The following is a 15,293-nucleotide window of genomic DNA, read 5'->3' as shown; positions in this document are numbered from 1 at the left end:
AAAACACAAAACAAAACAAAACAAAAGATTCTCGTTAGGAGTGGGCAACCTAAATCTCTTGCACACACAGTTCACAATAGGGTTTATGCTCCTATAAGAAACTAATGCCACTGCTGGTTTTACAGGAGGTAGAGCTCTGTCTCTTATACACATCTAGATGTGTATAAGAGACAGGTGTATGTCTGTGTGCATATGTGTTTTGATAAGGAAAAATATGCACCTGCAATATTTTTAAGGCAATGTAAGAGGCCTTAATATTTTAAGGCAATGTAAGAGGTTGAGCTTTGAAAAGCAAGAAGTGTCTTTAGGGGCAGGGGAAGTTGCTGGTGAACTACTGAATTCAAGGAGACTCTGGAGCACCAGATAGGTCTTTTATGTTCTTTTTGCCCAAAAAGCTCTCTGCTCACTAATGAGGACTCCCTGTGGGTGACAGATCACCCACGTAGTCTGAGAAAGACACATTGTCAGGAGTCACCCTGGGGACCCCTGAACTAATAGATCTGCCTGCCTTTTCAGCAGAACAGATGCCTCATCTGATCTGCTGCTTAAATAAATTATTGCTGAACTGTTGTCATTTTCTCTTAGGCGGCTCCCTTAGGGTAGCTGCTATTATTATTCCCACTGTCTACACAGTGAAACTGAGGCCCAGGACAGATAAGTCACCAGCCCCAGGTCACACAGCCAGGAGGAGCTCACACCTGTGGCCCTGAGGGAACCCTCTACTCTGTTGCTGCTGCTTTACAGGTGGGGATATCGAGGTCTGGAGAGGGAAAGGTGCTTGCCCAAGATGATGGAACTTTGGAAATGCACCCAGGGGGTTGACCTGCAGGTTTCTCCCCCAAATGTCGGGGGTCTTTGCATCAAAAGGAACCTTAGAAGGGCCAGGCATGGTGGCTTACACCTGTAATCCCAGCACTTTGGGAGGCCGAGGTGGATGGATTACCCAAGGTCAGGAGTTCGAGACCAGCCTGGCCAACATGGTGAAACCCCGTCTCTATAAAAAATACCAAAAATTAGCCGGGCATAGTGGTAGGTGCCTGTAATCCCAGCTACTCAGGAGGCTGAGACAGGAGAATTGCTTGAACCCAGGAGGCAGAGGTTGCAGGGAGGTGGAGGTTGCAGTGAGCTGAGATTGTGCCACTGCACTCCAGCCTGGGCAAGAAGAGCGAAACTCTTGTCTGGAAAAAAAAAAAAAAAAGGAACCTTAGAGGTTGCTTGGGCTGACCCTTCATCCAACAGGGATGGGCCTGGCAGTTCATCCCCTCGGCTACCGCTTGGATAGGTCTGGGACGGGGGGCTCACAGCTTTGTGAGTTGCCCTAATACACAGCTCCTGTTTTTACAGAGCTCTTCCCTGCAACCTCCTTGCTGGTGGTGGGGATGGCGGATGGGGCACTCGTGTTATAATGAAACATACTAAAACTCAAAATTCCATGAAATCATCTCCTTAAATTTCCAGATCTAAATCAAATTTCTAGTTGTTTTAAGGCAATGTAAGAACACCACAGATTTGTTTCCATCAAGATAGAAAGGATTGTTTCAGATCACAGATCACTGCCACCTAGAACTTTCTCCACTGATGGAAACATTTCATATCTGCACTGGCCATGTGTGGCCATTCAGCACTTCAAATGTGGCTGGTGGGCCAAGGAACTCTGTACATTGATTTGATTTTAATGAACTTAAATGTAAAAGCTGCTCGTGGCTGCCTATTGGGGAGACACTGGGAGAATTTTCTAGATATCACAGAGCAGCAGTCCCAGCCTTTTTGGCACCAGGGATTGGTTTTGTGAAAGAGAATTTTTCCATGGATCGGGTGAAGGAAGGGGGATGGTTTCGGGATGAAACTGTTTTACCTTATATCATCAGGCATTAGATTCTCCTAAGGAGGCCGGGCACCGTGGCTCACGCTTATAATCCCAGCACTTTGGGAGGCCAAGGTGGGTGAATCACTTGAGGTCAGGAGTTTGAGGCCAGCGAGGCCAACATGGTGAAACCCCATCTCTACTAAAAATACAAAAACTGAGCTGGGCGTGGTAGCGCCTGTAATCCCAGTTACTTGGGAGTCTGAGACAGGAGAATCGCCTGAACCCAGGAAGCGGAGGTTGCAGTGAGCTAAGATCGTGCCACTGCACTCCAGCCTGGGTGACAAGAGCAAGGCTCTGTCTCAAAAACACAAAACAAAACAAAACAAAAGATTCTCGTTAGGAGTGGGCAACCTAAATCTCTTGCACACACAGTTCACAATAGGGTTTATGCTCCTATGAGAATCTAATGCCGCTGCTGATCTGACAGTAGGTGGAGCTCAGGCACCTGCTACTCACCTCCTTCTGTGCAGCCTGGTTCCTAACAGGCCATGGACCAGTACCAGTCCTCAGCCTGGAGGTTGTTGACCTCTGTAATAGAGCACACTTCTTCACCCAGGGAGAAAAGGATACGGTTGTTGTGGCCAACCCAGTCTCTGGAGGTGGATGTCCTGGTTCCACCACTCCTTGGCTGGGTGACCCCAGACAGGCCCATTCCTCTCTGGCCTCAGTGTTCTCATCTGGCAAATGGGAAGGTGGTGATGATAACAATCCCTGCCTGATCAGGCTCTTGCAAGGATGATGTGAGATCCAGTGTGAAAGTGGCTTTAGCTCAGGGCTGGGCGCACACGAGGGGCTTGTCCACCCCATGCCACATCCATGGGGGGACAGCTGACCCCAGGGGAGTGTGGGTGGAGCAGCCAGAATGCTGGGTCTGTTTGCTCATCTGTGTTCATCTGTGGGTACTTGTGGAGCAGCCTTCGTGTGCCTGGCCCTGTGCTGGGCACTGGGAGTTTGGCGCCTCCCGTGGGGGTGTGAGGGTCCTTGCTTCAGCACCAGGGCGTCTGGGGGCTGCCTGCACCCAGCAGGGGACTCAACCCTTGTCCTGTCCTGGTCTCCTCCCTGCCAGACCCTTAGGGACCCTCAAGACCTGAAGGTGTAGCCCCTGCCCTCCCTGGGGCCACCAGTTGGGCTCAGAAGAAAGTTGTGGTCAACTAGAGTGCTCCCTGGGGCTCAGAGAAATGGGGAATCCAATGGTGAGACACTGAAATGCGCACAGAGGGAGAAGGAAAGGCGTCCTTTGTGAGGGAACAGAAGGCGTGTAGACCCAGAGGAAGGCACACGGAGAAGCGGGGAAGGACATTTGGCCCCAACTGGGACCGTTAGTGCAACGGAGGCTTGTCACACACCACACCTGAGTGAAGGCAGGGGCCACCTCAACAGGAGGAGGGCGAGACGGGCCACAGCTCCCCAGCACTGGGTGTGCAGGAACCGCCTGAGGCTGGGGGATGCATTAAATGCAGGTACCCAGCCTCTTCCCCAGAAAGCCTGCCTCAGTGGCTCTGGGTGACCCAGCAGCAGGGCTGGTACCATGCAGGGGACTGTGGGTGAGTAGGGTGGAGACAGGTCCATAGGAGATCGGGGACCCTGGACGCCATGTCAGAGGAGGGGGAAGAGGAGAGGATGGGCACTTAGCACAGCTCTTGTGGGTGCTCTGCCTCCATTGTTGTTGCCCCCATTCTACAGATGGGGAAACTGAGGCTCAGGAAGGTTAGGAAGCACACCAGACGCCACCAAACCTGACGGGCAGGGCTGGGACTTCCTCCCAGGGTCCCTCAGTTACAGTGACAGACACAGAAGAGGGAAGGGGAGTTGGAGATGGAGGGAGAGTGGAGGAAGCAGGTGGAAGGAGTTGGGTCTTTTTTTTCTTTTTGAGACAGAGTCTTGCTCTGTCACCCAGGCTGGAGTGCAGTGGCGAGATCTTGGCTCACTGCAACCTCCGTGTCCCGGGTTCAAACAATTCTCCTGCCTCAACCTCCCGAGTAGCTGGGATTACAGGCGCATGCCGCCATGCCCAGCTACTTTCTGTATTTTTAGTAGAGACAGGGTTTTGCCATGTTGGCCAGGCTGGTCTCAAACTCCTGACCTCAGGTGATCCGCCTGCCTTGGCCTCCCAAAGTGCTGGGATTACAGGCATGAGCCACCATGCCCGGCCAGAGTTGGGTCTTTTGAAGTTGATTCTTCTCAAAGCCTCCTTTGGAGGTGACCCTAGGCAGGCAGGCATCAGTGACTTGGGTGACACAGGGTTAGCAGGGCTGAATTTTCCTCTCACCCAGGAACTGAAGTGACACTCCCAGAGCGGGAGCAGAACAGGCCTTGGGAGGAGAGCCCAGGGCAGTGGGGCTGGAATGCGCCTTTCTCTTTGAAATTAAAATGTCCTGTCATTTTCCAGTAGCCAGGAAACTTAGGAGGTTGATACAGGGTCTCTCTCTGTGTGGCTGTCTCTGTCACACACACACACCAGGGAATATTCCCAGCCCTCTAAGATGGCAGGGTGGATCACAAAGCCACTGTGCCTCCACACCAGTGTGCCAGCCTGGGGGTATGAGGCATTGCGGCTATTACTGTTATCACTCACGCCCATTTTACAGGTGGGAAACTGAGGCTGGCGATTAAGTGCCCTCCCCAGGGCCTATGGCTGAGAAGCCAGAATGGGTGGTTTCAGAACCAAGGAGCCTTTCCTGAGTTACAGCTGCTGTGGGCCCTGTAGTTTACACCGTCTCAAATGAGGCACCGGGAGAGAGTGAGGCGAGGGCACATGGGGACGCCTTTAATGAGGGAACTTCAGGCACTGATGAAGGAGAGGTATGGAGGGGGCTTCGCATGCCACTGTGGAGAGGGGGGCGTGCTGACCTTTCTGCAGGGGACAGAGGTCAGAGTGGTCAGGTGATTGGGGGATGAGACATTCTCAGGTAGGCCCTGGTGCGTCAGCCCCTGGCCCTTGCCACGCACGCAGAAGACATGCCTGAATGCCAGAGAGACTCTAAGAAACAGTGGGAAGCTAGCCAGGCTTCGGAGCCAGTGGACTCCCACCACAGTGCTCCTGGTGCCCACAGCCACTGCAGGTGTCCAGGGTGCTGGCTGGGGCCACCTGTCAGGTGTACTGAGGCGAACATTCCGGCATGGGCAGTGGGCACAAGAGAGGACCAGACCACCTTTGGGATGCCTGGGGCAGCGGGGAAGCAGGGGCCTGGCCATCAACCCCAAGCATGTACAGCAAACCCCTGAGAAGGGAGATGGGGACTGCACCTGTGCCAAAAGTCAATCACACAGTGGCTCATCTGATCCTATGACAGCCAGGGAGCGGAGCCCCGGGGACCTGCAGTGACTTGTCCAGGGTCATGCAGCTCGGGGTCACAAGGACTTGAACCCAGATCTGTCCAGTCAAGGCCTGAGCTTTGGCCATGCCCCCTGTGGGCTGTCCTTCCCCCAGAGCATAGCTGGAAGTCCCAAGAGTGGGGCTTCAGGGTCTGAGCTGGGGCCCCAACTCTGCATTTTAACTGGCTCTCTGGGAGATGCCGGTTTGCACAGCCCCAAGTGAGAGCCTGGGACCCAGGGTGGGGCATCTCCCCCAGAAGATGTCTGATCTCCAGCTGTAGTGCCATAGGAACAATCTGAGGCATGCAGACAGACCCGGGTTCGAGTTCTGACTGCCTCGCTTATTAACAAAGGGATTTTTCTTTTACTGGGCTGGCTTCAGCTTCCCCCTCTGTGAAGTGGGGCTGCCTACTCTCTGTCCCTGTCCTGGGGCTGTGACAAGGACCCGAGGAGGCAGAAGACAACTCTGTCAGTTCAAAAGGGCTGGATGTGACCATCACTGTCACACCAACTCTCAGTGCTGGTGGCCTGTGGTCAGTCTTTTTTCAACCAGCCAAGCAGGCATTTAAAGGGCACCCACTTTGGGAGGCCAAGGCAGGCGGATCACGAGGTCAGGAGTTCAACACCAGCCTGACCAACATGGTGAAACCCTATCTCTACTAAAATTACAAAAATTAGCCCAGCATGGTGGCACGCATCTGTAATCCCAGCTAGTCAAGAGGCTGAGGCAGGAGAATCGCTTGAACCCGGGAGGCGGAGGTTGCAGTGAGCCAAGATTGTGCCACTGCACTCCAGCCTGGGTGACAGAGCAAGACTCCATCTCAAAAAAAAAAAAAAAAAAAAAAAGGCACCCACTGTGTGCAAGGACATGGGGCAATATGGGGCTTGGGGCCAACACTCAGTGAGCCAGAAGGCGGGGTAATGGGGCAGAGACCTAGACAGTGCAGGACTCGCTGGTCCTGGCGAAGTGTAGAGAGCAGTCAGGGTGCAGAGTGGGTCCTGTGCTTGGGGTCTGGGTGGCAAAGGCTTCCCAGCGGAAGTGCTGCTCTCGGGGTAGCAGGAGCCTGCATGGGGAGTCAGGACCCCAGCCCTGGTCCTTTTCCATACTGTGACATTGGGAGCAAACCAATCTCTGCTTCCCAGAGGTAAAATAAGAGGTGGGGTCCAGTGATGTCTGTGGGATGTCTGGGGTGAAGAGGCCAGAAGTCAGACTTTGCAGTGAGCCTCCAGGGGTGGGCATGGGTGCCAGGGAGGAGGCAGAAAGGGCATCATTCCTGCAAGAGGAACGGCAAACGCAAAGGCGCGAGCCCTGCCTGGGTCTGCTGGGGGCTGCAGGAGGAGTGGGGCTGCAGGAAGGGGGAGCCAGAGGGGCTCACAAGTAGCAGGAAAGAGAAGCATCAGGATAGCGCCATTGACTCAGCCCAACTAGACGCTCAGCCATGTGCTACGCCCTTTATACCTGACTTCGTGTAATCCTCACTCTGTGGGGAGGCAGGCTGACAGCACTGAAGTGACCACTCAGTCCTGTGTTTCTTCATCTGTACAATGGGGCCAGTGTAAAACCAGGGTCTGGCACACAGGCAGTGCTCCTTACAGGGAAGTGTTTAGTGGTAGCCGTGGCCAGGGCATGTCGATGTGACCCCCAGATCCCAAAGCTTCAACGTACTTCCAGCCCCCTGGTGACCTGGTGAATATTAATATGAACATTAATGTTGGTGTTAATATTAATAGCAGCTAAATATTCTTATTACATTTACTATGAGCCAATGTTCTAAGTGCTTTACATGCAATTACATATTTCTTATGACATCCTATGAGAAAAGAGCTATTGTTATCCCCATTATACAGATAAGAAACTGAGGCTCAGAGAGGTTAAGCCAGTGGCCCAAGGGCACACAGGCAAGTAGAAACCAGGATTAGAATCCAGAGCCCAAGCATTTAACCACCACGGGTGCTGCCTGTTAGGTTTACCTGCTGCCAGAGATTCTGCCCCACAGTGGCACCTAGGAACCTAGTTCATTTACAGCCCCTCACTCAGGGAGCTTTGGAGGGCAGCTACCTTGCTAAACCTGCCAGCAGGGGCCCATCTCCACTTCTCCTTGTTACCGCAGTGCCAAGCAGAGCGACCAGGGCAGTGGGGAGTCACAGCAGGTTACTGAACAGGAGCATGGCTTGTACCACCAGGCACCAGGAGGTTTGCTGGCCAGTGGGTGAGGAAGGGAGGGTGGGGACTAGCCAGCACCCCCAACAGCGGGTGGCACACCAGGCCCTGCCCCTGCACTTCACCCCATGGTCTCCCAGGGCCTGAGGGGACAGATGGTATCACCCAGGCCCAGGCCGTGGCTGTCACTTAGCCAGATGAGTTACGAGCAGGCTGGAGGGGTGGCAGCCGGGGGGCCGCAGAAACAATTGCACTGAGACCCTGGGACAATGGGGGCCACGTGCCACAGGGGCAACAGTCGTTTGTCACACAATGGGATGCCGGGGGACAGCAGCCGGGCCAACTGCTGCCACTGACACGGCCGGCCGCGTTTTCAAATCGTTTCCAGGCCCTGTTTCCCTATGAGGCAGCCAATCGCGGGGGCAGCCAGGCAGTCACCTGATGCCAGCTTCGTGGGCCCAGGGCCCGGGCCCTGTGACAACTGAGCAGTGTGGCCATGGCAACGCTAATTGTGGCCCTAAAACACAAGAGGGGAGAGATGGGGAGGAGCAGAGAGAGAGAGACAGAGAGGGAGGAGGAGGGAGAGGGAGAATGTGAGGCCGAGCTGGCCAAGCAGATGGAGGGAGGGAAGGGGCCGGGCCTCGCTGGAGCCTCTGAGAGGCGCAGAAAACCAGGGCAGGATGGGTCGGTGTCCCGCCTCTCTCTACTCAATCTATGAGGCTATTTTTGAAACATGGAGCTTAGAATTTAGACTGTGGGCCTCTTGGTGGTGACACAGAAAGCCCCTGGCCGCAGGGGTGGCAGATGTGGGGTCTGGCGTGTGCTCCTGGGCTGGTCTCTGCACTGTCACGACAGGGCCCAAATGGTGGTGTAAGACCCGGTGCTCTTGGAATCGCGTGGCAAGTGTGACTTCAGGGCACTGGGGAATGACATGGCTATCCCAGATCACCAACCTGTCTGGCACCTCCGTGGGCAGCTATCCTACATCCACAACAAGCAATGTTTTGCCCATGAATCTGTTGCAGCTGGTGGGCGTGGGTCCCAGCTGGAACCTCCCGGGGCCACCAGGGGTCAACATGAAGAGCTCAGGCTTCAGGAGGCACTGACTGGGTCTCAGCCCCACCACCTCCTGTTCTGTGTCGTCTTGGGCGATGACTCAGTGCTTCGAGCCTCAGTTTTCTCATCTGTACATTGGGAGTATGGGCCCACCCTACATCTCACAGCAGCTGTGGGAATTGTGCAGGACAGCGCTTGTTGAATGCTGAGTCCAGGGCCCGGCAGGTAGCAGGCGCTCAGCTGCCTCAGCACATGGCAGGATCATCCACGCAGACTGTTCCCAAGTTCCATGTTCCTCACAGCTACAGCACAGCAGGAAACTGCCCTGGACATGGAGTCGGGAGCCTGATCCTGTCCTGGCAGGAGGGACCCTGGCCACAGGCCCTGACTGCTCTGTTCTGTAGTGTCCCATAGTAGGTAAGCTCCAACTGTGCCTCAGTTTCCCCATCTGTAAAATAGGAATAATAATACCTGCCTCACAGGGTGACTGGGAGTGTAAAAAGTCTTGACCGCTGCCTGGCACATAGTAAGTCCTCAACAAACATTTGTGTGTATTGTTTTTGTGGTAGGTGCTAAGTAGGATGTGTTAAGTGGGCGAAGGAAGGAAGGATGAGGATGAAAGATCTGGCCACCAAAAGGGATCTGGGACCAGGTTCCCGTGCCCAGTCCTGGGGATGGGCAGGTTGGAGGGCTGGCGTGGCTTGGGGAGATGAGGCACATTAAGCAGATGCTTCCAGAGGTCAGGACGCACCCCCAGGAGCTGGCCTAAGCTCCCCCTCCCGCCAGAGCTCTCTGCTCCTCTCTTCAGGCTTCTAGCCACCACCAGCGATGACGACCTCCCCGGGGACCTGCAGTCGCTGTCGTGGCTCACGGCGGTGGATGTGCCTCGGCTGCAGCAGATGGCAAGTGGCCGCGTGGACCTGGGTGGCCCCTGCGTGCCACATCCACACCCAGGTAGGCTCAGGGACAGGGTGGGCAGGGAGGAGTGTGATATAGGAAAGGGGGTGATTCCCAGCCCTGCCACCCACCCACCGTGTGGCCATGACCCCGTCTCCCAGTCTCTCTGGGCCTCTCTTTCTGCATCTGTAAAATGGGACAAACGCTCCTTCCTTAGAGGAATGTGGTTCATCATTTGCTTAACCGTGTGCCAGGCCCTGAGTGAGCTAAGGTTTCTGTGAATACAGTCCTGCTGCCACAATGGTGCATCCTGAACCTCTAGGGCAGTTGGCAAACTACAGCCCGTGGGCCAAATGCAGCCTACGGCCTGTTTCTGTACAGCCTTTGTGTTAGGAATGGATTTTACATTTTCCAAGGGTTGTAAAAACACAGAGACCATCTGGCTGGCAAAGCCTAAAATATTTGCCATCTGGCCCTTCACAAAAGAAGTTTGCTGCCCCCTGATCAAGAGGATTCCAAGAGATAATATGTCGAAGTGCTGAGTGTAGGGTCTGGCACACAGTAGATACTCAATAAATGGCAGCTAGTTGCAGCTAATGGCAGTTAGCTGCAATCATAGGCAATGGATAAAATGCTTAGAGACACAGAAAGTATTGAAGAAAAGCAAAACAGTGACAAAACAATAAACAACAGTATATTAAAAGTACCAGTGGTTGAAAAATATTTGTCTAGGATTATTTGTTTCATTGGGCAAATTGTTCTTGGGCAAAGCATGTATAGCAGGGGTCAGCAAACTTTCTGTCAAGGGCCAGGTAGTCAATATTTTAGATTTTGTAGGTTATCTGATCTGTCAAAACGATTCAACTGTGCCATTGTAACACAAAACCAGCCGCAGACAATATGTAAATCAATCAATGCAACTCTATGCCAGTAAAACTTTATTTACAAAAACAGGCTCTGGGCCAGAGTTTGGCTGCCAGTTTGCCAATCCCTGATCTAGAAGCCCCAGGGGACAGCTGTGTGATCTCAGCCAAGTGCTTTCTGCCCTGACCAGTTTCCACATCTGCAGCAAAAGTGTAACAGAACTGCCTGCATGGGACATTGTGAGGATTCGATGCAGAGAGTGCCTTGAACGCAGGAGGTGTTTAATAAATGGTGAAATAAGGATGCCTCTTTCTTCACTGTGGCTGCTGGGCACTTTCTGTGGGCCTGTTACTGTGCCAGGCATTTGGAGCAATGAGTGATAGAAGATGTGGTCCCAATTCTTAGGGAGCTGACGATCTGGTCAGAGAGAGAAGGACAAGACAAACAGATTTAGGGATGGTGGCAGCCAGAACTCAGAGGAGAGAAGGACCCATAGGGCTTCCTGGAAGAGGTGCCCCTAGGGCAAGGCCATCCTGCAGGTCAACTTTGCTTGATTGGAGGTGGCTGCCTGAAATCAGCCTAGTGCAGTAAGAATCTGTGATAGATTAGCAATGTCTGTCACAAGCCCAGCACAAGATGGGGGAAGCATGTCTGCTATTCTCATCCTGTGTGGAGGAGCAGGGCTTGGCAAAGGGGAGAGAAGGCACAAAGCCATTTTGGACCTAAACCTAGAGGCACTCAGGAGCCATGGCATGTTTTTGAGAAAAAGAAATGAACGGTGAATTAGTGTTTTAGCTTCATGAAGGACAGGAACTAAGCTATTACATCATCATGATTATCATTTATTATTGACTCATGTTTATTGAGGTATTATGTGCCCAGCAATGTGCTAAGCACTTGATAGACATTATCTCATTTAACCCTTACAGCAAATTTATAGTTAGGGGTATCAGTAGTTCAAGTACGAATGGGAAACTAAGGTTGTATAGCACGTAAGAACCTACTTTTCACTACATACCAGGGAAGTGATTTGCCAAGCACCTACTCTGTGCCTGGTCTGAGGAAAGGAGCTGGCTCCATTCTCTGGAGACACCTGGGCACTGGGCCGTTCCTGGTGGCAGCCACCATTCCTCTGGCCCAGCAGCGTCTCTGTGCTTCTCTTCTGCAGGTGCCTTGGCTGGGGCGGCCGACCTGCATGTGGGAGCCACTCCAAGTCCCCTTCTCCATGGCCCAGCAGGCATGGCCCCCGGAGGCATGCCAGGTCTGGGCCCCATAACTGGTCATGGAGACAGCGTAAGTACCACTGCATGGACTGTGAAGAGTGGGCAGTGCCCTCCAGACTGGGTGCCCACCCCCACTCTGACCCTCTGTCTCCTCCTCTTCCCGCCCAGCAGATGAGCCAGTTCCCCGTGGGGGGCCAGTCCTCATCTGGCCTGCAAGACCCGCCGCATCTGTACTCACCTGCCACCCAACCACAGTTCCCGCTCCCCCCGGGTGCCCAGCAGGTACCAAGGGCTCAGGGGAGCCCTGGACTCAGCAGCAGACACCCTGCCTTGGGCTGGCCAGGGACCTCTCTGAGCCTCAGTTTACTCACCCAGAACATGGGAATAACATTCCCCCCCATGCTCAGGTCATGGGGTCATTCATTCCGTTCCCCCAAAACTCCTGCCCTGAGTGGAGACAAGATTGTTTCCTGGACGGCTGTGAATCCCCACACGAGGCGTTTTGAAACTAGGGTTGGGACAGGGTTACTGTGAGTGACGTATGTTCTTTCTCACCTTCTTTCTCTCTCTCTGCCACTTTCTCCCTGCCCCTGCCTGTGGGAAGTGCCCTCCTGTGGGCCTCTATGGCCCCCCATTTGGGGTACGGCCCCCCTACCCCCAGCCCCATATGGCTGTGCATTCGTCTCAGGAACTGCACCCCAAACACTACCCCAAGCCAATCTACTCGTACAGGTGAGGTCCAGGGTGGGCCGGGTCAGGGCCGAGGGCGGCTCCGGGAGGAGAGGGATGAGGCTGCACTCAGGGCATCTCAGACAGCTACGTGTGGCAGCCCAGACTTCCAAGAGGGAGGTTTTGGGGAGTGGGGAACCCCCAGGTGGGACTTGTTCTCAGGAAGGAGCATCATAGGGTCCCCCAGGTCAAGAGCCCACTGCAGACCTGAATCCAGTGCCACAGTTCACTTCATTCACAAGCTGTGTGGCCTTGAGGAAGTGGCATGGCCTCTCTGAGCCTTGATTTCCCCAAATGTAAAAAGTCATCAAAATAATAGTATTGTATCCCTCACGGGAGTTTGGGGAGGGGGAAACAACCTAGGGAAAGTCTAAAGGCTCATAGTCCTTAAAATTATGGGGGTGCCATGAAGAGGGGAAAGAGTAAGATTTTTCAAGTCAGTACCAATGGTTGAGCCCAGGGTCAAGGAGAAAGGGCAAAGGGGGGGAAAGACATCGGGCCATGAAATGGTATTGAGAGCTCACTGTGTGTGAGTGTGTAGAGTCAAGCAGGGCAGGCTTCCTGGCAGAAGAGGCACTGGGCTGTCAGCCTGAGACCCCTTCACGCCTGGCCTGCCCTGCCCTGCCCCACCTCCTGCCCCCAGCTGTCTGATCGCCATGGCCCTGAAGAACAGCAAGACGGGCAGCCTGCCTGTGAGTGAGATCTACAGCTTCATGAAGGAGCACTTCCCCTACTTCAAGGTGAGGGGTCCCAAGCCAGGGTAAGGGTGCTGGAGCTGCCTGGTGCTGCCAGAATCCAGGGCTGGCCCTGGGCCAACCCTCTTTGGTTCCCAGTTATGTCTGTATATCTGGTGATTAGGACATGTGCACATACACTCACATAGAAGAAAGTCAGAAAGAGAGGGAGCATTTGAACTGGGCTCTGACAGATGAAGAGGAGTTCATTAGGCATCCCAAGGAGAAAAGGGTAGAGGCACCAGACTAGTTACTCAGCACGGATTCAGTACAACATAATGATGCAAAACAATGGAACTGGCAGGAGCCTTCACCTCTGAGCCTCGGTATCTTCATATATCAGGTGTGGAGAATCATCCCAAGCTGGCAAAGTCAGTGAGGATCCTGCAGATAAGGGCCTGGCAGCTTCTGGCATAGGGTTGGCCACTAGTAATGTTATCCTTGTTAGCATCAAAGCAAAAAGTGGAGCAGGAAGTTAGAGGGTACACCAAGCTGTAGGGTCCCTGGCCTGGACAGTGTCCTTAGCAAAAATACTGCAGTACAGTGTGTGTGAGTACATGTACACGTGTGGTGTGAGATGCATTGTGATATCTGGTTATCTAGCATTTAAAAATAATTTGCTGGTGGTGCACGCCTGTAGTCCCAGCTACTTGGGGGGCTGAGGTGGGAGGACTGTTTGATCCCAGGAGGTCGAGGTTGCAGTGAGTTGTGATCACACCACTGTACTCTAGCCTGGGTGACAGAGCAAGACCCTATCTCAAAAAGTAAATTTGCATTGAATACACTTGACCAGTTATCCATTTATGGGCATCATTCTTCTTTGCTTGCTTCCTCTGTGGGAGAGAGTATGGAATATCCAGCAGGCCAGGCTGCATCCTCCTATAGTTAACAGTTGGCCGGAGCTGAATTGTACTTCCCCTCTCGTCAGGGCATGGCCACACCAGCTGGCCTCCGTCCCCAGCACTCTCTCTTGTCTCTCCAACTTGAGGCTGAGTGTCAGTCACTGTCAAATTACTCCTGCCACCGCGATGTCCTGCCGCTATGGGCCTGAGTAGGAGATCCCCGGGGTAGGAGGAAGGGCTTACAGGGAGGCCTCTGAATGCCGATGTCTCTTCATAGACGGCTCCCGACGGGTGGAAGAACTCGGTGCGGCACAACCTGTCTCTGAACAAGTGCTTCGAGAAGGTGGAGAACAAGATGAGCGGCTCCTCCCGCAAGGGCTGCCTGTGGGCTCTGAACCTGGCCCGCATTGACAAGATGGAGGAGGAGATGCACAAGTGGAAGAGGAAGGACCTGGCTGCCATCCACCGGAGCATGGCCAACCCTGGTGAGGCCCGGACAGCCCGCAGCGCGCGTGCGCGCACACACACACATGCACACACACACATGCGCACACACACACACACGCACATGCACACACACACATGCACACTCACACACACGCACACTCACACACACATGCACACACACATGCACACACACATACATGCACGTGCACACACACATGCACACGCACACATACATGCACACGCACACACACATGCACACACACACATACATGGAAGAGGAAGGACCTGGCTGCCATCCACCGGAGCATGGCCAACCCTGGTGAGGCCTGGACAGCCCACAGTGTGCGCGCGCGCACACACACACATGCACACGCACACACATACATGCACACACACACACACGCACACGCACACATACATGGAAAAGGAAGGACCTGGCTGACATTCACCAGCGCATGGCCAACCCCGGTGAAGCCTGGATGCACACATGCGCACGCACACAAATGCACTCACACACCTGTGCACACAAACATGCACACATACACAGAAGAGGAAGGACCTGGCCACCATCCACTGGAGCATGGCCAATCCCGGTGAGGCCCAGACAGCCTGCAGCGCGCATGCACACAAATGCACACGTGCGTGCACACACACACGCAGAAGAGGAAGGACCTGGCTGGCATCCACTGGAGCATGGCCAACCCTGGTGAGGCCCGGACAGCCCGCAGCATGTGCACACACATACAAATGCACACACACACATGCACAATCATGCACACACACCGAAGAGGAAAGACCTGGCCGCCATCCGCTGGAGTGTGGCCAACCCTGGTGAGGCCCAGATGCACACACACACACACATGTGCACACACACGGAAGAGGAAGGACCTGGCCGCCATCCACCAGAGCACGGCCAACCCCGGTGAGGCCTGGACAGCCCACAGCATGCGTGCACACACACTCACGCACAGGCACACACATACACACATGCGGAAGAGGAAGGACCTGGCCACTGTCCACCGGAGCATGGCCAACCCCAGTGAGGCCCGGACAGCCCACGCACATGCACACACGTACACACATGTGGAAGAGGAAGGACCTGGCCACCGGAACATGGCCAACCCTGGTGAGGCCCGGACAGCCCAAAGCGCACATGCA

At 54.2% G+C, this 15,293-nt stretch overlaps 1 protein-coding gene across 1 annotated transcript in view; it reads left to right on the top strand.

Annotated features, from left to right (window-relative positions):
- Nucleotides 1-15,293, top strand: part of FOXN4 (forkhead box N4) — a 31,984-nt gene that overhangs the window by 9,886 nt on the left and 6,805 nt on the right. The window contains exons 3-8 of the mRNA XM_011973419.1: nucleotides 9,208-9,353; nucleotides 11,329-11,453; nucleotides 11,555-11,665; nucleotides 11,988-12,115; nucleotides 12,756-12,852; nucleotides 13,966-14,173. Of these exons, the coding sequence (XP_011828809.1) occupies nucleotides 9,208-9,353; nucleotides 11,329-11,453; nucleotides 11,555-11,665; nucleotides 11,988-12,115; nucleotides 12,756-12,852; nucleotides 13,966-14,173 (815 nt within the window). The remainder of the gene's footprint in view (nucleotides 1-9,207; nucleotides 9,354-11,328; nucleotides 11,454-11,554; nucleotides 11,666-11,987; nucleotides 12,116-12,755; nucleotides 12,853-13,965; nucleotides 14,174-15,293) is intronic.

The sequence above is a fragment of the Mandrillus leucophaeus genome, unplaced genomic scaffold (assembly GCF_000951045.1).
Source record: "Mandrillus leucophaeus isolate KB7577 unplaced genomic scaffold, Mleu.le_1.0 Scaffold1370, whole genome shotgun sequence".
In the NCBI taxonomy this organism is placed as follows: Eukaryota; Metazoa; Chordata; class Mammalia; order Primates; family Cercopithecidae; genus Mandrillus; species Mandrillus leucophaeus.
Note: the sequence above shows the minus strand (reverse complement) of the source record. Positions and strands in the feature narration are given on the sequence as shown.